At 48.5% G+C, this 23,467-nt stretch overlaps 1 protein-coding gene across 1 annotated transcript in view; it reads left to right on the forward strand.

Moving 5' to 3' along the window:
• Positions 1–23,467, forward strand: part of ABCA3 (ATP binding cassette subfamily A member 3) — an 89,982-nt gene that overhangs the window by 37,860 nt on the left and 28,655 nt on the right. The window contains exons 5-16 of the mRNA XM_019507670.1: positions 1,074–1,239; positions 8,082–8,341; positions 9,850–9,966; positions 10,903–11,023; positions 12,201–12,374; positions 14,335–14,516; positions 16,598–16,744; positions 17,816–17,945; positions 19,023–19,177; positions 20,365–20,520; positions 21,288–21,498; positions 22,282–22,432. Coding sequence (XP_019363215.1) covers positions 1,074–1,239; positions 8,082–8,341; positions 9,850–9,966; positions 10,903–11,023; positions 12,201–12,374; positions 14,335–14,516; positions 16,598–16,744; positions 17,816–17,945; positions 19,023–19,177; positions 20,365–20,520; positions 21,288–21,498; positions 22,282–22,432 — 1,970 coding nt within the window. The remainder of the gene's footprint in view (positions 1–1,073; positions 1,240–8,081; positions 8,342–9,849; positions 9,967–10,902; positions 11,024–12,200; positions 12,375–14,334; positions 14,517–16,597; positions 16,745–17,815; positions 17,946–19,022; positions 19,178–20,364; positions 20,521–21,287; positions 21,499–22,281; positions 22,433–23,467) is intronic.

Here is a 23,467-nt window from a genome sequence, read left to right on the forward strand (position 1 = left end):
TTCCAGGGGCTGAGGTGCGACTGACTGGTCTGTAGTTCTCTGGATCCTCCTTATTCTCTTTCTTAAATATGGGCACTATGTTTGCCCTTTTCCAATCATCCGGGTCCTCTCCCAATTGTCATGAGTTTTCAAAGATGATGGCCAGTGGTTCTACAATTACATCGGACAACTCACTCAGTAGCCTTGGGCGCATCCCATCTGGTCCCATGGACTAAATAGTCCCTAATAGTGTTCTTTCGCCACTGTTGGCTGCTCACCTTCTGTACAAACTGTGCTGCTAGGTGCAGTAGTCTGGGAGCTGACCTTGCCTGTGAAACCTGAGGTGAAAAAGGCATTGAGCACTTCAGCCTTTTCTGCATCCTCTGTCACAAGGTTGCCTCCCCCATTTAGTAAGGGACGCACACTTTTCCTGATCATCCTTTGCTACTTACATATTTGTAGAAACCCTTCTTGTTATCCTTACTATCCCTTGCCAGCTGCAACTCCAGTTGTGTTTTTGCCTTCCTGACTTCATCCCTACATGCCTGAGCAATGCTCTTATACTCCTCCCTAGTTATTTGTCCAACTTTCCACTCAAGCTTGCTTTTTGTGGTTTAGTTCACTGAAGATTTCCCTGCTAAGCCAAGCTGGTCTTGTGCCATATTTGCTATTCCTCCTGCGCATCAGGATGCTTTGTTCTTGCACTCTCAGTGAGGCTTCTTTAAAATATAGCCAGCTCTCCTGCGCCCCTCTGCCCCTCAGACTGGCTTCCCAGGGGATCCTGCTCATGAGTTCCCTGAGCGAGTCGAAATCTGCTTTTCTGAAGTCCAGGGTCCTTACTCTGCTGCTCTCCATCCTTCCTTTCTTCAGGATCCTGAACTCAGTTATCTCATGGTCATGGCTCCCCAAGTTGACATCCACTACCACATTCCCCACCAATTTTTCCCTGTTTGTGAGCAGCAGGTCAGGAACAGCGTGGCCCCTAGTTGGCTGCTCCAGCACTTGCACCAGGAAGCCTTTCTGTGCCAGGCTTCCACCATTGCCTCAGGTGATGTTGGGACCTGGACACCCTTTTTGCACTTTTTGCCTTGTAGGTTGATTACCAGCTGCGCTTCAAATACAGCCCAAGGAATGCCCCACGGAATGAACAGACAGGCCTGAATCCTAACCTTGACCGAGACTGGCACACCAGCTACCTGTTTCCACTTTTTCAGCTACCTGGCCCCAGGGAAGCCAAGTATGCCGATGGGGGAACACCTGGTAAGCACAACCCTTTGAGGACTTGTTTTAGTCCGTGGTACAGTAATTTGTCAGTCAGAAAAAAGAAACTGCTAAAATAAGCCATCTAGCCCAGGTACCTTGACTTAGGGCATTGAGAGGGACAACTGAAATGACCTGGCAAATGTTATGTCAGTGGCTGTCATGGTCTGGGCTAGCAAATAGCTGACCCCTTCCTCTGCCTCATCATTAGGAGACAATGGGAAAGTGTAACTCTTATTCCTTGATTTGCATCTGAGGGAAAGGAACAACATAGAGGGTGGGCTGGTATTAGGATTTGGGCCTCTGATGTTTAGGAAGTGTATAAGGGGAGGAAGTGATGTGATGCCCTGCCAAGCTCTTTCTGGTTCTATTTCCACCTTGCCACAGCAGTATCTCTGCCAAGTCTCTTATCTACAAATGTGTGTGCTTTTCCCCTGTGCCCTTTGACAGTATGCCATGGTGTAATCATCAACTGGAGCTGTGGCCAGGTTCATCATGGCCACATTTGCCTCTTCCTGCTATTTCAGCTGGTGTCACTCTAGAAAAGGCTTGAAAAGGGGACATTAGTGATTCATGCCATTATAATGCCCTCTCTTATTTAACTGGGGGTTAGATGTTTCTGCTGAGCTTGGAATAGATAAATCAAATTTTTATATTTAAAGTGGATTTGTTTTATTTAAGTACAGTTCTTTTTAAAAATAAAACTTTAAAAATGTATTTTATTGCCTATTAAGCCTTATTCATTCATATTAATTTAACTTAATTTAATTAAAATTTTAACCAGTTTGTCTGCTGCTGGCATTTTAAATAAAATCAAACCATTGAACTGATGATGAAAGTTACTGGAAGGATACCTGGAATCAATCTAAAAAGAACTAAACCAGTTTTTGACAGCGCTAGCTTCTTTTGCAAGCACATAGCAAATGTTTCTTTTGTTTCAGTTCATTCAGTTTAATGACTGGTTCATTCAAAGTCAAGAGTCCAGTTGAGCACTGAAAAACTTGAAAAGTTTCATTTTCCTCCTATAATCTATGAATAAAAATGAGGTGCAAGGAGATGACATCTGGTTCAATTCACTCACTACAGATAATATTTCCTATATCTAATTTAGTTTTAAGTGTAAAACGTTCTTAACTTTGTCCCGCACATGTTAAAGAACCTTTATTTAATTTAAAATCCATTTAAAAATGCTGGGGTCTTTTGTGCATTTTGCTGTGATGGTTTGTGCCAAGCTTTGTTGGGATAGATCGGAATCCCATCATTTGCTATTTTCTAACATGACAAAACTATAAACATTAAGACTCCAAATAGATACATATTAAGCTTCATAATATGCCTAAATATAACATCATCCTTCTGATTAGCAAAAATAAGTGCCAGACTTAGTGTAAAGCTTATTTTGATAAACATTACCAACTACTGAGAATCAGCCTATCCTTTAGGAAATAAATAAAATGTGCAAATGCAGAACAAGGTTACAGGCTGATTTAGATCACTCCTTGCTTGCTTAATTCTCCAAAGGATGAGGGTAGGGCTGAGCTGCTAGCATATACTATGTTCTAAGCAATGTCACCGTTGGTTGTGTTTGTCCTTTTTGACTTCCATGCAGTCTTCTGCAGCCTAAAGCCAAAGGTTGCTTTCCCTTTGTTTCATCAGGAGTGGCTCCTCTAGGTGCTGCACAGTCACAGAGCACTAGTGAAAAGTAGCTAACAGCCCTGATCTGGGTCCAGTCTGGTGCATTAACACAAGACAAATCTGTCCAATAGCAAACGTGCACCCCCTGCATGGGTGGCACTAAAGGCCCTCACCCTGCTTCTTTTAAAGCAGCCATTTCCACTGAGGATTGTGAGCTGTTCTGAGCAGGGTGCCTCTGCTGCTCTTTATTTGCAGCATTTAGTGTGGCACTTGCCCTTAGGTGGGGTTTTGGTGTGGCAGGAAGACCAGTGTTATCACATCTACTGCCCACCCCAAAGCTAAGGGCTCAGGGCTGGCAGTGGTTGCAGCACTGCTGTGAAGCATATGCACTTGACTCTGGGAAGCTGCTCCAGCAGCATAGTGCATGATTCATAGAAGGAGGTCAGGAATCTGCCATATCTGGTTGGATGAGGAGGGAAAGAATCTCAGTTCCTCCATGAGCAGCTTCCAGTTTATACTGGCTGGTGGTAGGAAACAAGAGTGCTTATTTTCTCTCAACCAAAGTCCAAACTTGCCCCTGGTGTAGCTCCATTGATTTGATGGATGAATCTGGCCTAGTCTGCTACTCTTTCTTCCTTCATATGGCTCAAGAAACCCCTTCTCTCTGCCTTGTGGGCTGGCTAGCCACAGAACTTAGTCTACAGGGTCCCTTGCTCTGTGAAACCATTCTTACTTTTTTTCCATCTCAGGTTCATATATAAAGAAGCCTGTAGCAGAACCATTGAATTATCACCCTAACAAATGACCATTGAAACAGGAGCCAGGAAGCAGAATGGGGCAGCAGTGTTATCAGCAGCTGCATGACATGCCTGGTTCTTTCATAGTTTCTAGGGTCGGAAGGGACATGAACACATCATCAAGTCCGACCCCCCACCCCCTGCCACGAACAAGTGCTGGGACCATAATACCTCAGCCAGATATGTATCCAACCTCCTCTTGAAGACCCCCAAGGTAGGGGAGAGCACCACTTCCCTTGGGATCCCGTTCCAGAGCCTGGCAGCCCTAACCATAAAGTAATGCCTCCTGGTATCAAGCCTGAACCTGCTCTCACTCAATTTGTTGCCGTTATTCCTTGTTATCCCAGGTGATACCTGGGGGAACAGAGCCTCATCTATTTTCTACTGATCTGCGCTGGTGAGTTTATAGATGGGCACCAGATCCCCTCTCAGTTTTCTCTTGTGGAGGCTGAATAGATTCAGACCCTGTAGTCTGTCTTCATAGGGCCTGGTCTGCTGCCCTGTGACCATGCAAGTGGCCCTCCTCTGGACCCTCTCAATGCTAGCCACATCCTTCTTGAAGTGCGGCACCCAGAACTGGACACAGTACTCCAACTGTGGCCTGACCAGTGCCGCATAGAGGAAAAGGATCACCTCCCTGGACCTGCTTATGATGCATCTGTAGATGCACGAGAAGGTGTGGTTAGCCTTACTAACCGGTTCCGCTCATTGACAGCTCATGTCCATCTTTTCTGCAGCTGGTGGGTGCTTGAGGCCCTGAGAGGCCAAGTGACCTGCTCCTCTTCACTCAGCATGTCTGTTACAGAGCAGGAAATTGAACCTGAGTCTCTGATGTTGCTGGCCAGTGTCCTGTAGCTAACCAGCAGTAAACTCTGAAGACCTCAAAGACTTTTAAGACCTGAAGGTGAAAAATCTGCATAAAGTCAGTTGCCTTGGTTTTTGTGAAGGAGTTTGTGTTCTAGCTTGCTACAGTCTGCTACTTACACCGTTACATACGCACTTCATATTGTCCCTCTCTGTTAATGGGATAATCCCTCCCTCTTCTGTGCCAAAAATCTGAAGGAAAAAGAGGCAAGTGAGAAGAAGAGGGGCAGCAACACTTCTAAAATGATGACTAATTATCCTGTGGAATGGAGTGCTATAAGAATTTCATAGATTTCATAGACATTAGGGGCTGGAAGGGACCTTGTGAGATTGAGTCCAGCGTGTACCCTGCCCCCCTACCTTCCCCCATAGGCAGGAGGTCAGCTGGGATCAGCTGATCCCAGCAAGAACAGTATCCAGATGCTTTTTGAAAGAGTCCAGAGTAGGTGCTTGCACCATCCCTGGTGGGAGTCTGTCCCAGAGCCTAGACACACTCACTGTAAATAACTTTTTTTTCTTATGTCTAATCTAAATTGGCCTTCCTGGAGTTTATGGCCATTAGACTTGGTTACCCCTTGGGGAGCTCTGGTGAACAGCTGTTCTCCCAGGTCCTGATGTACCCCTCATGTAATTGTAGGCTGCTACCAGCACCCTGGTAGCAGAACGATAGGGTGCTGATCTGCCATTGATTTGGGTCAGATTATTTCAGTTAAATAATGTCCCTTTTGAAGCTGAGCCTCTGTCGTTTCCATTTAATGAAGTCATTGGAAAAAAGATGGAGAGAAGGCCATGCAGAGGAAAAGTTTTTGTCTCACTAGTAACAGGAACCTAGGTTAAAACCAGAGAAGCAGCCACCTCACTCAACTACACACCCATCTTCTCTTGTCTGCTTACATCACAGGGTGGCGTTCTGCCTCCCTGTGGTCATATCTGTATCATTTTTGGCACTTGCATGCAGGCAGCCATTCTGTTTCCCAGCAGTATGGAGGCATTTGTGAGAATGCATGCTGAGCATGTAGATGAGGCATGCAGAGGTTACATACATGGCCTACTGCATGGACATGTACCATGGTTTAACCCCAACAACTGAGTAGCTTGGATATTTACCAGGGAAGCTAGAGACCTGTGTTCTAGCTTCCCACTGCTGAGAGGGGTTTTGAATCTGTATTTCTGAAACTTCCCAGCCTAGTGCTTTAACCACCACACCACAGGTTAACCCTTATCCAGGCCCTTCTCTAGCACTTATTTTGGAGGTTGGCCCCTGGGCAGCCATGAGCGGGAGATGTGTGACCTGGAAGAAGGCAGCAAGCCAGAAGGTGTGTGGCTCAGTGAGGTGGCTGCACCTCTGGGTTCTAGTCTGGGTCCTTGTTTCTAGTGGAACAAAAACTTCCCTTCTGCATGGCCTTCTCTCCATTTTTTCCAATTACTTTATTAAATGCAAAGGGCAGAGGCTTAGCTTCAAAAGGCAGCAGAGGGCAGCAAAAAGGCCTGACAAATGCCTGGCCTGTGGTGTGGTGGTTAGAGCACTATGCTAGGAAGTCACAGTAGATGTAGTTTAAACCCTGTCAGGAGACACCTGGAGGTCTTCAGCTTCCTGGGCAAGTCCCTAGTCACTGTTAACTGGGCTAAAGCACAGGAGGGCCATCCTTTTCCAGTTTGTTTTTGGGGCACATGTGCCACAGACACATGCTTGTAATCATCTATGCAGCCAGGGTAACACATCAAGGAATAAAATGGCTACCTGCCCATAATTAGCAAAATACCGTGTAGATGGATTAAAAAGGTAACTAAGAAGAAACAGAATTCCACACATGCCTCATGTTGCCCCTTTCTGTTAATAGGATGATGCCACCATTCTGCGGTAAATGCTAGAGGCAAAATAGACAGGAGAAAGAATGTCTCAAATGATGAGTAATTAGCCTGTGAAACAGAATGTCAGAAGACTGATAGGGCACTGAACAGCTGTTTTGCAGACCTGCACGCAGCCTTCTGTTTCGGGCTCTGCCACTGATCCACTGTGTGATTTGGGTCAAGTTACTTCAGTTGATCTTGCCTTTGTTTATCCCTTCCCATCTTCTTACACTCTTGTGTGCTTAGGTCACAGAGTCATCAGGACTGGCACTATTTCTTCTTGTGTCAGCAGAGTACATAGTGGCAGTGGAGCCCTCACCTTGTGGGGGAGGCCCAAGGATTCACTTAGGTAATGTAAGCAGTAGGTAAATAAAAGGGAAAAAATTCTGAGACCAAGAGCTCTAAAAGGTTTGACTTTGCACAAATAGTAATAAAGCCTTAGGCTCTGGGGCATACTGTCATCACTGTGACAGGGCTAGACATACCTGTTCTCTATGGACAAGTTGTTACGTAACACTCCATGACTGGGATTTTTACACCTTAATATTTGTCCCCTTCTGGATGCGGACCTGGATGACTTCTGGGTCTGACCTGGTAGAGCAATTCCTAGGTTAAATATCAAATAAATTAATAACCTTGAGTGACACGAAGTGAATTCCATCAAGGAATTGTGGGAACAGGAGACATGAGATCAGTGTCTCCAGAAAGCCTTGATTGGATTAAAGCTGTATAACTTGAGTCCTGCTGAATATTTTCCTTTTGATGTGAATGCACAGGCTTGATTAAATAAGCTGCACAATGGAATATAAATTGATTACTACCTTATTCTGTATCTCATCAGCTGCTCTAAAACTAAGTAATGCGCATTATGATTAAGGATCAGTGCCCCTGATACAGGTCCTTGTGCAGCTGATTCTGTACAAAGGAGGCACCATTGTCTAGTGTCCAGAGTATAGCAGAGAGCCTTGAAGGCCAAGTACTGCCACAAACACGTGGGTTAATGACTCACTTTACCCTTGTTATTTATTTGCATTACTTCAAATGCTTGAGGCCTCAGCTGAGACCCAGGCCTCATGATGCTGATCATTGCATATGCTTTTAAGATGTAGCTTTTTTCCTGGAGAGTGTATAGTCTGTACAGACAAATAGGAACAGAAGCTTTATCATATCTACTCTTTGGATGGGGAGCAGAGGCCTGGGGAGCAAGCTGCATAGGCAGTTTAAGTTAGAGCCAGGAACTGGCCTCAGCTTTAGAGTGCCAGCCCTTCATCTTAGTGCTGCTGTATCCTTCGTCAGCAAACCCCAAATGCAGCCTGTGCCAACTGAAGCTGTACCATGACTCCTGGGAAAAGGCTCTTGACAGGCTTCTTTGTCCTGCCAGGGTGAAGTCCTGAGAATTTTCAAGGAATAGTCCAAATAAAACCAGAGTGTTACTGTATGAATCCATGTGGGTATAGATCTTCTTGGAGCTACTGCTGTGCTGTTTCCCCCTTGCAGAGCCTCTTTCATAAAGGCCATACCCTTTTCTCACATGCACAGCATTGCCCTCTCCTCCCCTGAATGGTGTCTATAGATGACAGGCATACAATTCATACCCATCTGCAGCTGGGGAGCATTGACCTGCTGGAACTGTCTGCTCTTCTCCTACAGTGCTCTCACACTGTCCCCCTGGGTGCCTTTGTGTTTTCCCCTCAGGGTACTTCCGGGAGGGGTTTCTGGCAGTGCAGCATGCTGTGGACAGAGCCATCATACAGTACCATGCCAACGCCTCCAGCAGCAGTCTGCTGGAAAGGGTCACCGTGGTTGTGCGGCGCTTCCCCTACCCACCTTATGTCAACGACCTCTTTCTCCTCGCCATCCAGAACCAGCTGCCCCTGCTGCTCATGCTGAGCTTCACCTACACCTCACTCAATATCGTCCGTGCCGTTGTGCATGAGAAGGAGAAGAAGCTGAAGGTAATGGAGGAGGCTTGTCAGGGAAGGTGTCTTGCTGGCAGACTGCTGTACCAGTAACACAAGTCACTGTAGATCAAATGATACTGGTCTACACAAGGTGGAACTGGTCACCTAGATATCCCATGTAGGGGTGTGCAGAGTGAAGATGAGCACAGCACTGTCACTCTACTGGGTTGGCTAGCTTGGTTTCTTCACCTGTCTGTCTGTTTATGCTAAAGGAAATTGTTCACATCTGTAGGTGATCAAGTACCATCTATTGATGGGTGTGAAGAACACAGGGGAAGTGATGCTGTCACAGGATACTAGGGTAGAGGAAAGCCTGAGCAGTCTGTCTGGCAGAATGAGAGAAAGAAGAGACTCCACTCTACTAGGGATGAGGGGTGGAAAGCAAAAGTGGGTAGGAGACTGAGCAAGGGGAAAGCACATCAGAGAATAGCCCTAAAGGAGAAACTGGTAATGGGAAAATAATTGCTCTGTTTCAAGCAGTTGGAATCTCCTTTGCAGGAAAACAACTCTAAAGGAATAAAAATCCTATAATCTGTAACAGCTTGATGTCAGACACTGAACTCTGCATTCTGCGGTTTGCTTACCCATTCCAGATGTCATTAATCTGCTGGCTGCCTTCTAAAACATAACCCTCTTTTTAAACTGCTGAGTTAGGAATAAATCCCCTTCTTGCTGGGAGCCAGAAGGCAGAAGAGGGGGAGGTTAGGATGGTCTAGTAAATGCTGTGGAAGAATGTGGCTAATTTTGCAGCTGGAATCCAGCCCTGCCACCTTGCTGTGCAGCTTTATCTGCTTCAGCAATTGCTATTAGGTCTGCAGGCAGGCAATTCTCATGGGTTAGAATGCAGCTTCAGGATAGATGGAACGCATTTGTGGGTGACCAGGATGCATGAAAAGGAGTTGGCTAAGGAGATTTTGGGGAGAAGGGAGCTTTGTTTTCTGAAAGGCAAGGTGCAATGAGTTTTATTTCATACTTAGAGACTTAGGTCAGCAGTTTGGTACCTCATAAGCTCAGGTAGAGCATCATACTTTTAATGTGAGAGTCTAGGGTTCAATCCATCTGGCTGAGAATACTGTCCTATTATGCAAGAAGTTAAGATTAGATGGTTTCAGTGGTCCCTTCTGGCCTTCACCTTTGGGTTTGGATCTCAGTTTAGTGCTTCAGGGGAAAAAAACCAACTTGTTCTCAGCATTCTTGCTTAATCTGACATTCCCTTGAACTGATGGGCAGAGACCACCTTGGATTCAAAAGCGAAAGAGCTGTGGATGGGGCTTTATGTCAGCAATGGCTACTCTTGTGCCATGTCAAGCTAGCTGGTTTCCAGCACATGCTGTGGGGCACCAAAGGGCTAAAGCTTTCTCCTTCAGTCCTGCAAAGGGAGATCCTAGTAGGGAGCTCCCCTGGCTTGCCTTGCTTCTGTTGTGAGGCAGCTATTGCACCCTCCCGGCCAGGGAATAGGTGCAGCTTAGTGTGATGCTTCATCTTCCTTGTCCTCCCCACAGGAGTACATGCGCATGATGGGCCTCAGCAACTGGCTGCACTGGAGTGCCTGGTTCCTCATGTTCTTCCTCTTCCTCCTGGTGTCCATCTTCTTTGTCACCCTGCTCTTCTGTATCAAGGTGAGCATCCCAGTTTGGATTTCTGCTGATTATATCAGAACCAGGGTGCTCCAGGGGCTTTGGGAGCCAATGGTTGGGCATCAGTAGGTGGATTTAGATGGGGGGAAGGGTGGATCTTTCAAGAGCTGCTTCTCCTTCCTCCATTAGGCTTCCCATTATTCCCTCTGATCTAGAGAGTGTCTCCCTGAATGGTGTGGCAAGCTGAGTTGGGAGATGGGTGGGCAGTGGGGAAGAAAAGTTTTGAAGTCTCTATTGAATGTTAGAGGCCTCTTCCAACATGGGAATAATGGAAGTGTGGTTTGCTGCTTTAGTCTGGACCTCAGCTATACTTTGTTTCACCATTTGAGCTTTCTGTGAAGACTCCTGGCCTTGCTTTTACACACAGCCCCACAGTAACTATGGCATTGAGTTCCACAAAGCCAGAAGCTTAGCAGGATGCAGGAGGGTGCTGGGACACTTGCATAGTTAATGAGACTATCCAGTTATCAAAGGACCTGACACACCAGGAGTGTGTCATGCAACCTCCAATTCCTGGGATCTGGGAGGAAGCTTTCCTCATGGGGAGGCTACCAGAGGTGTGGGGAAGGGGACGTGCCCCTTCCTCTGAGGCAGCTGGTCCTGGCCCCTTTCCAGGATGGGATACTGGATACTGGAGAAGAGGCTGGAGCTCTGACCATTCCAGTGGATGACCACATTGGAGTCCTTGGGTGGCCTCTATTCCCAAGACACAATTTTAACACCCTGTAAACCATGGTCTACAGTAGGAAAGGTGTGACCTATAAATTGCCCCTGGTGCTCTGCTTTTATCCTTAGATCCTTTCTCTACCATTGTCTCCACCATCATGGAGCTGCAGGTCTTAGACACTAACTCCACTGTGTCATTGGTGTGCACTGCATATGTAACACGTAGGATGATGCCGTGGATTTTATCTGCAGGTCAGTGAGCAAGGGGCAGTGCTTACCAACAGTGACCCCACCCTGGTGTTCACCTTCCTGGCATTCTTCTCCATCTCCTCCATCTCCTTCAGCTTCATGGTCAGCACCTTCTTCTCCAGAGGTGAGTCTTTCCTCTTCAGCCTTCATGATGTTCCTCAGCAAGGCTGCCTCAGGAAGAGACTGTGGAAATGGCACCTTTCCTGCTGAGGAGATCTGCTCCTTGTGCACCCCTGTCAACTGATTTTACTCAGGCAAGTTGGTAGGACATGTGTCCTGGCAGTGCTCCAGGCATAGTATGGCAACAGTGTAGACAATGCCGTAAGGACATTATTTGTTCTAGCACAGCATTTCTCAACCTGTGGTTCATGACCCAAAAGTGGGTTGCAAGAATATATGAAATGGTTGCAAACAAACTTTAAAGATGGATTCTCCTTTAAAGGAGAAAAACGTGGGAAAACGTGACTTTTCCCTTGCAGGCTGGCAGAGTTCCACATTGAGGGGCTGGAGCCTGGGGGTGGGAGTAACAGGTAGGGAGTGAGGGGCGCTGGGTCAGGACTGGCCATAGATGTTTACAAATGGATCCTGGTACAAAAAAGGTTGAGAAGCACTGCTCTAGTGAACCTTTACCACCAGTGGCATCATGTGAGGGGGAAGGAGTCAGGCTAGATTTCTGGGCACCTATACGCTTGCCCGATGCCTGGTTAAGCAAGTCTACTAATTAGCATGCTCCAGCAGCCTTGGTGTCACGTGTATTAAGCATCCCTGCACTTCAAATTAGTGGCAGGGGGGCTTTAACTAAAGGTCATCAAATGAGATTTAGTTAATGTGCCCTTGCCACCATTTTGAAGCATGGGACACTTGAATACATGAGACACTGTGGGTGTTTTAATTGGAGTGGCTCCCAAGAGCCACTTTAAAGCACCTCCACCCTGGAGCACATGTAAAGGCACCCCTGTATCCCAGGATGAATTTGCAGGGCTGGCATTCAGAAAACAGTTTACCTTGCAAACTGCTTGGAGCACTCTGGGACTTGAATGGAAATGGTATGTTTTAATGGTTAGAGCATGGCAGATCTGGGTTCTGTTCTACTGACCCACTGATTGCCCATCAGTGAGTCATTTACCTCCTCTGCACTTGTTTCCCATTGGCAGATCATAGAGAAATAACTGCCTTTGCCAAGGGCCAGGGCCTCTGTGGTCAGAAAGCTTTGTAGCACCGCTGAGCATGTCTGTATTAGTTTGTCTTCACACTGTATTGTTGAAATCCTGCCCCCTTTGCCCCCATCTCTGCCTGTACAGCTAATGTTGCAGCTGCTGCCGGAGGATTTCTGTATTTTTTCTCCTACATCCCTTACTTCTTCATCTCCCCCCGCTATGACCTGATGTCTCACAGCCAGAAGCTAGCATCCTGCCTCATTTCCAACGTAGCCATGGCCATGGGGGCACAGCTCATTGGCATGTTTGAAGGCAAAGGTGAGTGGCTGTCTCATTATGCGCTGCTATTGGATCCAGGCCTGGCCAAGGTTGCAGAGGTCAGGAAGCTCTACTGGAGGCACAAACTGAACTTTGCACTTGGCATGTTCAGTGTTTTTGTGTCTGATGGTTTTCAGCCCAGCTTTCCTTGGTTCTGGCTTTCCTTGGGTCCTTGTGACTCAATCCTGTGCCACTGGAAGGACAGTGTGAGTCAGTGGGCATTTTGGCATTATTGCCAATGAGAGGGGAACAGCTCATTCTTGGGGCTTCCTTTTTGAGGGAACTGTTCTCGCATATGCTTAGTATCTTGAGAGTTTTGACTTGCTTAAACCATGCACGTATTCTAGCTATTGCCGCAGGTTTTAGAAGCACCCCATCTCTAAGGGAAATCTGGGCTCCACAAAGCAATGCTTCTTCATCGGCTTTCCTGTTGGTACCCAAGTTAATACTGCTTTAAGGGACATAATTCATTAAGTTAATGGCATCTGCATGTAATTTCCATGCTAATTAGAAATATGTCTTTGGATGCAGGAGGGACAATATCTTTGCAAACAGACACTTAGGAGAAGATGGAGACAAAGAGAGGGTTTCTTAGTGGTGAAAGGCTCACTCTCTTGTCAGAACAGCTCTATAAAATGCCATAGAGGAGGGTGGCTTTGGGCTCAAGGGAATCGGGTGATCTGGATTCATTGTCTATCAGTTAATCTGTCTGTGCCTCCTGTTCTTCATCTGTTCAATGGGGACATAGACAGCTTTAGGTCAGAAGGGCGCCACAAGGTCTGATTCCTCAGATATGTGAGCTGCTTTGTAATTGTGGTCATAGAGACCTCTAAGAACCTGAATAGAAAATGGTGCACATGGAAGTGGTGGGTAGATCCACAAGTGGTGTCTGGGATATGAGCCTTCTGAAGTCTGCCATTGTGGGCATGAGGAGTGTCGGGAGGACCAATGGGTTCTTAGTGTGGTGCTGTGTGTCTCAAATATAGTGGGGGTTGAGACTGGATGGATTTGCACTGCTACTGAAATGTCCTTGTACTAGGGAATTCTGTTGTAAACAGGGCAGATACATGACGTGAAACTTTATGTACCTGTAACTTACTTGAATCCAGTTGTAGATTACCCAGTGATAAATCATGGATAGAAATATACCAGTGCAAGTTATGCTGGTTTAGTTGTTGTATATCCTCAGCTTATCTTGGGGGACTTGTTTGCTCAAGACACTCTGCTTACTTCTATCCATAACTTAGTGCTGTGCCTTGTCACTACTCAGCTTCCTGCATGCCCAAAATAGTTACTTGCCTGTCTGCTCTGGATCAACTGAAGTAAATGACACTGGTGTAGACTTGTATGTCCAAGCTGTGAAAACAGCATGGTTTTAGCAATGTCTTTGTTTTGAGACCCAGGTGGAGATTTTGAAGACTAAATAATGTAATCAAAACTGGCCATTATATTTCCTTTAAAATTGCCAGGTGCTTTACAAATCAGCAGAGACAGAGTCCCTGCCCCATAGAATCTACAGTACTGGGGAGTGGACCTGAAGAAATGACCAGCTTTGTTCTAGTCTTGTTGTCCTGTAGGATTGATGAGAATGAGGTCCTGCAGTAAGTTGGAGATTTCCCCCATATGTTCTTACAGGTCTTTTAAAGTAAATTGTAGAGCACATTGCAAATGTGCGTCAAACTTATTATATCTGGTATTTTAAACACACGCACGTACATGTGCGTATACACACACACACACACACACACACACACACACACACACACACACACACACACACACACACACACACATAACAATGACAACTCCACACTGCATTGACTGTGTGTGTATATGTATGCATGCCTCTCATTAAGTATTAATAAGAATGCACACCACTGGGTTCACTGTCAGCATCTGGAGGATAGGGTATAGGCTGTACTTGTGCTCATTCTTACTAACAGTCTTGGGTGCATTTCAGGGTCTGGCATTCAGTGGAAGGACCTCATGAAGCCCGTCAGCATAGATGACAACTTCACCCTGGCTCAGGTGCTGGGGATGTTGATTGTGGACTCCATCCTCTATGGCCTGGTGGCCTGGTATGTGGAGGCTGTCTTCCCAGGGGAGTATGGTGTGCCACAGCCATGGTACTTCTTCTTGACGGTGAGCATTGATGCCTAGCTGGCAATGTTGGAGATAAGCCGGTGACTGCTCCTGTAGCCTGTGCACCCACTGCAGCAGGATGTCACTAGGAACTGCAGGGTAAAAATCTTTCTGCTGTGTTAGGCAAGATATCAGATTTAATTATAACAATGGGCTCTTCCAGCTTTTAAAATGTAGGTGTGAGTGACACATAGTTGGCAATCAAAGTCCTGAGCTGCCTTGTAAGTTAATGAGACTTCTGTTGAAAGTGGAAAGCTCTTTGCAGGCATTGACTTTAACTCCTTGGACTGGAATTTTGGCATAGGATGGCCTTGCCAGTGTTATTGCCCCATCCCCAAGTGCCTGTGTGCAGGGGCTTGGAAAGAAGTGACAAGCAAAGATCTGATGGAGTGAAACCTGTTAAGAACCATGGTCTGTGTGACGTTGGCAATATATGGAGTGGCTAACACAGGCCATCACACTATCAATTGTTTGGTTGGAAAGCTCTTTTTGTGCCCAAGCCCCTAACCCAGTCTAAGTTTATTTCAGCACCTATCTCAGTAGTGCAGCTTGTACTGTCCAGAACCACCTGCCTTTCTGTCTGGGGCTCATGAGCCAGGGCTCTGCTCACCAGAGAATGTTGTAAGGAGCTCTGAGACTCTCAGATCAGGAGATTATTTGGGGCTGTGGCTCCTGGTACCTGTGCATTGTATGTGCAATGGGTTGACCCTGTGGTGTGGCTGGAGAGGACTCCCCTGGGTACCTGGACCTGGGAGTGGCCTTTGCCTGCTCCTTCCTCAGGGTTTTAACATCATGAGTGATCCCTAAATTCTGGAGAGTACAGGTGGTCCCTTGAATGTCGAGCAGTGGTTCTCGGCCTTTTTGAACTCGAGGCACCCCTCTGTGCACTCGCAATTCCTCCATTACTTTTGTGAATTGAGTGACAACCAATTTCAAAAACTAATTTATATATTATAGTATTTACCTCCTTGCAGAGGGGCCATGCAGTCGGAGTGGGGGATTGGCCAAGCAGGGACAAGCCTGAGCCTGCGCTTATCTACTTATTTCCTCATACCTCGTTTTTCTCCTTACATCTTGTTGCACCCTAGCAGTCTAGTAGCTGGAGGTATAATTTCAGTCTCTGAGCTCTGGAGTAGAGATCCCAGGGCCATTTTTATTTGGAACAGGTGATTTATGGGAAGGGGGGAGGAGGGGCTGCGACTGACTGAAAAGTGGGCACCACCTCTTTAAACATCCCTCCTGCCTCTCATTGCCCCAAGCATCCACCCTGGGGAGGTGATATCTCACTGGGTACGTTCCCTGGGCCCTGTTGAGTTGGCTGGTCGGTGCCTAGGGTAGCTAAGGTTTCTCACAGTGACTATTCATCCTCTCCTTGGTCAGGAGTGCTGTAGGAATGACCACACCCATGACAATATGCACTCACCCCCAGAGAAGATTTCTGACTTTAAGCAGAAGGCAACTGTATGTATGAGTAAGAGTTTTCAGCCAGGGATTGATCTGTTAGCTTAGATGGATGCCCTGAAATTCCTTTCTAGTGCCTAGAAAGGGTATCAAGAACCAGAGTCCTTTGGTGGAGGAGTAAACTAATTCTCTTGATACCAGTTCCCTCCCCTATTAATAGCCTTCTCCAGTAGGTCCCTTAGAGATCCTGAGAGAGTCTGGGAACTCCATTTCTGGGTGAGGAGCTGGGATTAATTGTCTGACACCTTGATGTTGGGAGGCACTGGGAACCATCAGCTTCCAGCAGCCCTGGGACAGAGTGCTGATTTGAAGGGGGCTGTTTCTGAAGCCTGCCTCAGTGGTGTGTAATGGGTCTGTCTGATGTGTCTGTTTCTTTGCTGCTGCTCTGTCTCTCTACAGTCTGAAGGTATCTGAGTGCAAGTAGATGATAGGGAATGCAGGTCACACAAACATTTGTCTAGGATGGCTTATACAAGGAGGATTCTGCCTGGAGCAGGGGATTGGACTATTGTGACCTCCTGAGGTCCCTTTTTTTGTGGTCAAGAGCCAGCTGAGAGGAGGGAAGATCATTGTGTGCTGCAGTGGGGTCATCCATTCCATCTCTGTGTTTCTCCTCTCAGCCCTCATATTGGTGTGGGCATCCAAGAACTGTCCTGGGAAAGGAGAAGGAGGAAGAGGAGGACCCGGAGAAGGCCTTGAAAAGCCAGTACATTGAGGAGGAACCTGCTGACTTGGTATCGGGGATCAAAATCAAACACCTCTCCAAGGTAAGGTGTCCAAGCTTCTTCCTCTCAACCAGGTGGCCAGCTTGAGAGCCGTTTGGTTCAGGCAGCAGAAATCCTTCCCTAGCATCAAGATTCATGCTGGTACAGGCCAGGCAGTTTTGGTGGATAGTATCCAGTGGTAGTTGCCATGGGAGGTGTGACTCAGAGCTTGCCTTCCCCACCAGCCACAGCTTCTTTGTGATCCTGTGGGATCTCCACAGAAAATCAAGGGCAAGTGATCAACAGAAGTTTGTTGTAATACCCCAGAGTGCAGAAGCCTTGCATCAGTATCCCTGAAAGAGATCAGCAGGTTGCCCAGTCCTTCAGACCCTACCCCTTATCCTACCAGAAGCAGTAGTGCTGGTGCATCAGGTTCCCTGCAGCTGCTTTGCTCCACAACTTGAAGCAGGAAGTATATCTGCAACTATTTTGCCTGCAAAGCACTTGTTTCACCATTCAGTCCAGCTTGTCCCACTGTGGATCTTAGCTGTCCTTAGTCACTGTGCCATGTTCACTACACACACCAGCCTCCCATTGGGCATGTGGTGTCCTGAGACTGATGTTTGTCTTCCAGTGCCTTCTCCCAGTGTCCCTAGGCCAGAAACATTCTTTATACCATGCTGCTGCTCTCTGCCCTTTAGTGGGGCCTCTGCAGTCATCTGCTCATAAATCATCCCAGTCTAACAGACCACATCCTGCTCTGCACAGGGCCCAGGCAGATCTTGACCTGGGAGCTCTTCAGAGTTCCAGGTCACCAAGTGCCTAGCACTGTGATGACACACAGGCTAGCCTGAACATCCTAATTACAAGGGCTGTGGGTGTGAGTGAGTCTCAGCCTTTGGCTTCTGACCCAAAGGTGGTGACATCTTACTAGTGGGAGGAAATAATCCCTTTATGCTTCAAACAAAGCCCATGTTTTATCTCTTGAAAGTCAGTATTTAATTCATCTGGTCAAATGTTTCACTGCATCTTATATAATGGTATGAGTGCTCTGGGATCTTTTGAGGTGATAGATGTGGGAGAGCGGCAGGTCCTTCCTTCTGACGTGTGGCTTCCATCTTGCTGTGCCTGCAGGTGTTCAGGGTAGGGAACAAGACCAAGGAGGCAGTGAAGGACTTGACTCTGAACATGTATGAGGGGCAGATCACAGTCCTGCTGGGACACAATGGTGCTGGGAAGACAACCACCCTCTCCATGCTCACAGGTATGAGTCCTGCTGGACAGTGTATGGTGTTGCCAAGAGAAGAATACTAGGTGCCTAGGCACAGTGGGGAACAGGGGGATGCCTCCTGTATAGGGGACATATCTGTGACTGTGGAGGAAGCAAAGCTGTAACTATTGCTTGAGCTAGGGGTAGGGGGGCAGTTCCTGAAACTCACTCCTGGCTCTTGCTGAGCCCCAAAGCGGCATCTGAGGACTGCAGAACAAGATACCACTGCTGCCATGGGGAAGCTGTTGTCTGAGGGTGCGGTTAGGGGAGCTCTGTAGGAATGTATGACCCCTCCCTGCCCTGGGGCTGAGCCCATTGACCCCACCAGCTCAGGGAATGTGGGACTCTCCCTGGCTTGTCCTACTGGGTGCCTGATTGCCCTGGGTAGACATAGCCCTCGTGTGGATCCCAGCAGTGCACAGAATGGAGGACTGGCCTGGTGGGATCACACCACTGGCCCATTCAGTTGGGTATCCTGTGTCCCGTAGGCCCAGTGCCTGACATACTGAAGGAAAGAGCAACCTGCTCAGCTAACTGTGAGAAATGGAGGAGTGACTTCCCCACTGGTCTCTGGAGTGATCAGCTCTCCCCTGGCAGCAGGGCTTCCTGCCTGCACAGCCAAATCAGGACTAACCACAGTTGGCCTAAAAGGGGATCCTGGGCTGTGGGGAGGGTGGGGTAGTGACCGTTTCTGCCTGGCACACAGTCAGATCCCTGCTTTGTCTGGCTGTCACACTGGTTAGGCAGATCATGGGGAATCAGAGAACACAGTTCAGTTTGACTTGTGTGGGGGAAGGGGAGGTCACCTCTTCACTAGTGTTAGGTATAGTAGAGAGAGACAGGCTCTAAAGGATGCCCTAGTAACTTTTATTTTCTGGTGAATCCTCCCAGTGAAGTTTATGGTCCCAGGTGAAGGCTGTGGGGAGCCTAGGAGCTCAGGGAGCTGAGGGCCCCTGGGTGAGCTCGAGAGAGAGAGGCACTGGTACCTCGCCACTTCACTCCACAGCACAGGGTGTTCATGTGTCTGTGCTTGTCCCTAAGCTGCAGCCCCTGGTGCATTCCTCTTCCTAGGTCTGTACCCTCCCACAGACGGCCAGGCATACATCAATGGCTATGAGATCTCCCGGGACATGGTTCTGATCCGGAAGAGCCTGGGACTGTGTCCCCAGCATGACGTTCTTTTTGACAACATGACCGTAGCAGAACATCTCCACTTCTACTCTGGGGTGAGCTCCTATGTCATGTTATCTGGCTGACTTCAGTGGGAGGGAAGACTCCTTTGTGTCTGCAGAAACCTTAGAGGATCAGTGGCTAACTGTAGCTGTAGTTTCCAGCAGGTGGAGCCTGTGCTGTCCAGTGTGTATCATCATATGACTTCTGCATACACCAAATACTGACATTTTATACTTTTAAGATGAGTAACAGGCCAGGCCCCCTTTTCTGTACAGGCCGGGGCTATCTGCACACACACTTGCTGCTGGTTTGGTTCAGCGGGTGGACATCCCTGTGTGGATGTATACATTGGTTGAGGGGCCTATTTCAGTCTAGAGCAGGGGTCGGCAACCCCCAGCTTACGCGCCAGAACGTGGCACGCGAGGCCATGCCATAGGAGGCCCAGACTCTGGCCATAGAACTGGACTGCTTGCAGCAGGCAGCCAGAGGCTGCAAACCCTTCTGCATTCACCCTGGGCTCTGTGGCTGGCAGCAGCTACCCAGAGCCTGGGCTGGCTGCAGCTAATTGGGGTTAAAGTAGCAGTGATGGCAGGGCAGTGTGGGTTTTTAACTTGGTTTAGCAGCCTAAGTTCAACCTCTGGTGCCTCTGTAGGCTTTTCACTCAAGTCACCTTGCTGGGTCTTTATTGCTGTTTTACCCTGAGTTAGGTACATGCAATGAGCTAGGGGCACACCTTCTATACAGTGTAGACAAGCCCATGTGTGCTGGGTGGCTGGAGAGCTGCAGTCATTCAGATTGACCAAATCTGCTGTCTCCCACCCCAGCTTTCTTTGTTCAGAGGCTGTTGGATTGGTCAAGGCAAGCAGAGGCTCTAGTAACCTCAGCACAGTGTTTCCACCTTGGCTGGACCTACGCAGCCCCCACTGCAATCTAACCCCAAGGAGATCATGATGAGGCTGCTTCCTGGGGTAGCACAAGAGATGTTGAGTAACAGGCCAGGTCGCAGGGATCCTGATTTCCAGGACCACTGGCAGGCGCTGGGACATAAATCACTTCCTTTTCTCTCAGGTTAAATGCAGAAGCAGGTTGAGAAAGGGTGGGAGGAGTGATTTTTCTTATGCCTGGGTTGCTGATTGAGTAAGGTCTCTCACTGGGGCTGGGAGGGAGCAGGCAGGTCCCCCTCTCGCTGTTCTGTTTTACTACACTTAGCTGTTAACCCTTTTCTCCCTTTGTCTATCAGCTGAAAGGCTACCCCCCGGCCAAGTGCCCAGAGGAGATGGACCGCATCCTAAGGATCTTGAACCTGGAAGACAAGCGCTTCTGTCTGGCAAAGGCACTCTCTGGGGGCATGAAACGCAAGCTATCCATCGGCATTGCACTCACTGGGGACTCCAAGGCAAGTGGCTCCTGGTTAATTTGGGAGGCTTGGTTTAAACCAAGGTGCCCTGGCACCAAAAAGCAAGTGGTGGAGTACACCTGACAGAGATGCCACTGTCCCCAGATAGAAGCACCCCTGAGGGCTTGGAAATGTTGTGCCATGAGGTGTTCCCAGCATTATGGGGCTGATGGTGCCATGGTTCTTCTGGTAGACCTGTGGCAGTGGAGCCTCCTAGTATAGATGTGGGTTATGGCAACAGAAGGGTTTTTTCTTCTGGTTTTGCTACACCTCGCTGTAGCTGTCTCCAGGCCTTAGTTCTGCCAGCTGGGGCTGTGATCCTTTCATGACCCTAGCTGGCACAGTTATGTGGGCAGAAATACAGGATAGGGCAAACCTTAGTTGATTTTTGGGCACTGGTCGAAAATCTGTGACTGTCCCTGGAGCTGTTGGCTCAGAGCAGGCTGGATGCTGACCTTGTAGGCAGCCACTTTCTGCCCTCCCAAGTCAAGGTAGCAGAGCAGGGATCTAAGACAGGACACAGAGGGTGTGAGGAAGATATGATGCCCCCAGAACTGAAAGGGGAAGCCAGGCTGCCATTTTGAAATTATCTCTGAAGTTGGGACCAGGCGGCTCAAGTGTTCCTGGAGTTAGAGGGCATATTTGTAGCTGCTGGTCTCCTTCATACGACTGGCCCACACGTGTACCAGGCTGCTGGCTTAAGCACTGGCCCTACCAGCACTATTTCTCATGGCTCCTCATAATGGGACAGTCTTCCCCATGCATAGGTTGTGATGCTGGATGAACCGACATCAGGCATGGACCCTGCCTCTCGCAGGGCCACCTGGGACCTCCTTCAGCAGCAGAGGAGCAATCGCACCATCCTGCTGACCACTCACTTCATGGATGAAGCAGACCTGCTGGGGGACCGCATCGCCATCATGGCCAAGGGGGAGCTGCAGTGCTGCGGGTCCTCGCTCTTCCTCAAGCGCAAATACGGTAAGGGGGAGGGGACCCCACACAGGGTGGGGGGAGCCTCTCCCTTTCCTGGACTGGGTGGCCAGATCAGAGTCCTGCAGAAGGAGAGGGTGGCTAGTCCTCTGGCCTGCCTTGTAGGCTTGTTGCAGGGTCCTGGCACTCTGGGGGAGAATTTCTGCTATCAGATACATCGGGAGGTACAGGGCGGGGGATGAAGGGGTCACAAGAAAGCATGTTAGGCTCGTGTCTCTTCAATTACTCCCTGCCTGCTGCAGTTCCCCCTCCCAACACACCCTGGAACCTCCTTCCTCTGACATGAATATGACACAGCTGGAACGGGGCTCTTCCTGCCACAGCTATGCCCACAGAACTATGTCAGCAGCACTCCATAGTGGGCACCCAGTGTGTGGTAGCAGAAGGGTTTTTTTGCCCATCGTTACAGCACCTCCCTGAACAGCAACTAAGTTAGCTGAAGCTCTCTTCTATCAGCAGCACTGGGTCCATACTAGTTGTCCTGGCTACAGTCACTTCTAGCTGACCAGCAAAGCTTTGTCATATGGGCCAAGCCTGAGACTGTCTGCTTCTACTCCTCGTAGTGAGATAATATTAATCTCTGTGGATGTATTTGACACCACAGGGCTGGGGGTGCTTTCTGCACCGACCTCAGCTCAGGCTCTGCAGGCCCATGTTGTGTCCTTTCCCTGTCCACTCAGCCCACCTATGTCTCAGCACTGACTGGCCAGGCCTGCCCCTGGAAAGGATGTTGTTTATGACAGGCTGCCTTGTGTGAATGGGCTCTTCCAGGCGCAGGATACCACATGGTGATGGTGAAGGAGCCATATTGTAACCTGGGAGAGATTTCTCGCCTCATCTGCCAGTATGTGCCCAACGCCACGATGGAGAGCAATGCAGGGGCAGAGCTGTCCTTCATCCTGCCCAAAGAGAGCACGCATAGGTAATGGCAACTTCTGGGGGCACACCTCTGCATGGGCCTTGCCAGTCTGCCCAGCCCTTACCAGGTCAGTGTGGGGCAAGCCTAGCACAGCATTCAGTTGCAGGGCTCGGGCTTCTGGCAGCTGCCCCTACTGTATGGGGTCTGTCAGACACTGGGGTACTCACTGGATTGGGTTGCTTTTGTTATCTGGAAAGGCTCAGGAGGGGGGTTGGCCCTGATTTTAGAGACTAGCATAGGATATGGGAGACCTGAATCCAGGTCCCTGCTTTGCCACAGACTTCCTGTGTGATCCTAGGCAAGTCATGTAACCTCTCTCCATGCCTCAGCTCCCCATCTGTGTGCTGGGGATAGTGGCCCTACCATACCTCCCAGGAAAGTGTGGGGGTAAATGCATCCTGTTCTGTGAGGCTTTCAGATAATGGGAAGGGTATGGAAGTACATAATGCACATAGGAGTCCAGACAGAGTGTGTAGTTTGTGCTCGGTGGCTCTCATAGGGCTGCTTAAAGGTACTGTCTGAAGGGTGGTGCACAGAATTATGAGCCTGGAGAGCTGAGTGGTGACAATTCTGAGGGAATCACTGTTAGATTTGATCTGAAGTAGAAGTTTAAATACCCTCACCCCCTTGGCTATGCTCTGAGGATGGGTCAGTGGAGCTCCTGGATGGGAGGGCTGGTGTTATTCCCTACGTTTCAGCCGGCCACAGGACTGACTGGCTCTGGGAAGGAAAAGGTGTGTTGCGCCAGAGCTGTTTTCTCAACCTTTTCTTGTGCATCATCTTTGCTGAAGTCTGTGCCATGAGTGCAGGCACCATTGGCCTTTGGCTTGGAAATGTAGCAAAGCGAAGGCCCTGATGTGTCCTCACCCTGGGGAAATTCCCCTCCAGTTCCTGGGTGTGTTATTGCTAAAGCAGCCATTGGAGAGCTCAGTAGAGTCACTTCAGTGCAGTCTTTGCACAGTGATTGAAATAGTTCAGACTGATGGCTATTTTAGAAAGCAGCTAACAAGAGTCTCATAGGGGTTTAGCAAAGCTGCA

The sequence above is a fragment of the Gavialis gangeticus genome, unplaced genomic scaffold (genome assembly GCF_001723915.1).
Source record: "Gavialis gangeticus isolate Ggan-Ray unplaced genomic scaffold, GavGan_comp1, whole genome shotgun sequence".
In the NCBI taxonomy this organism is placed as follows: domain Eukaryota; kingdom Metazoa; phylum Chordata; order Crocodylia; family Gavialidae; genus Gavialis; species Gavialis gangeticus.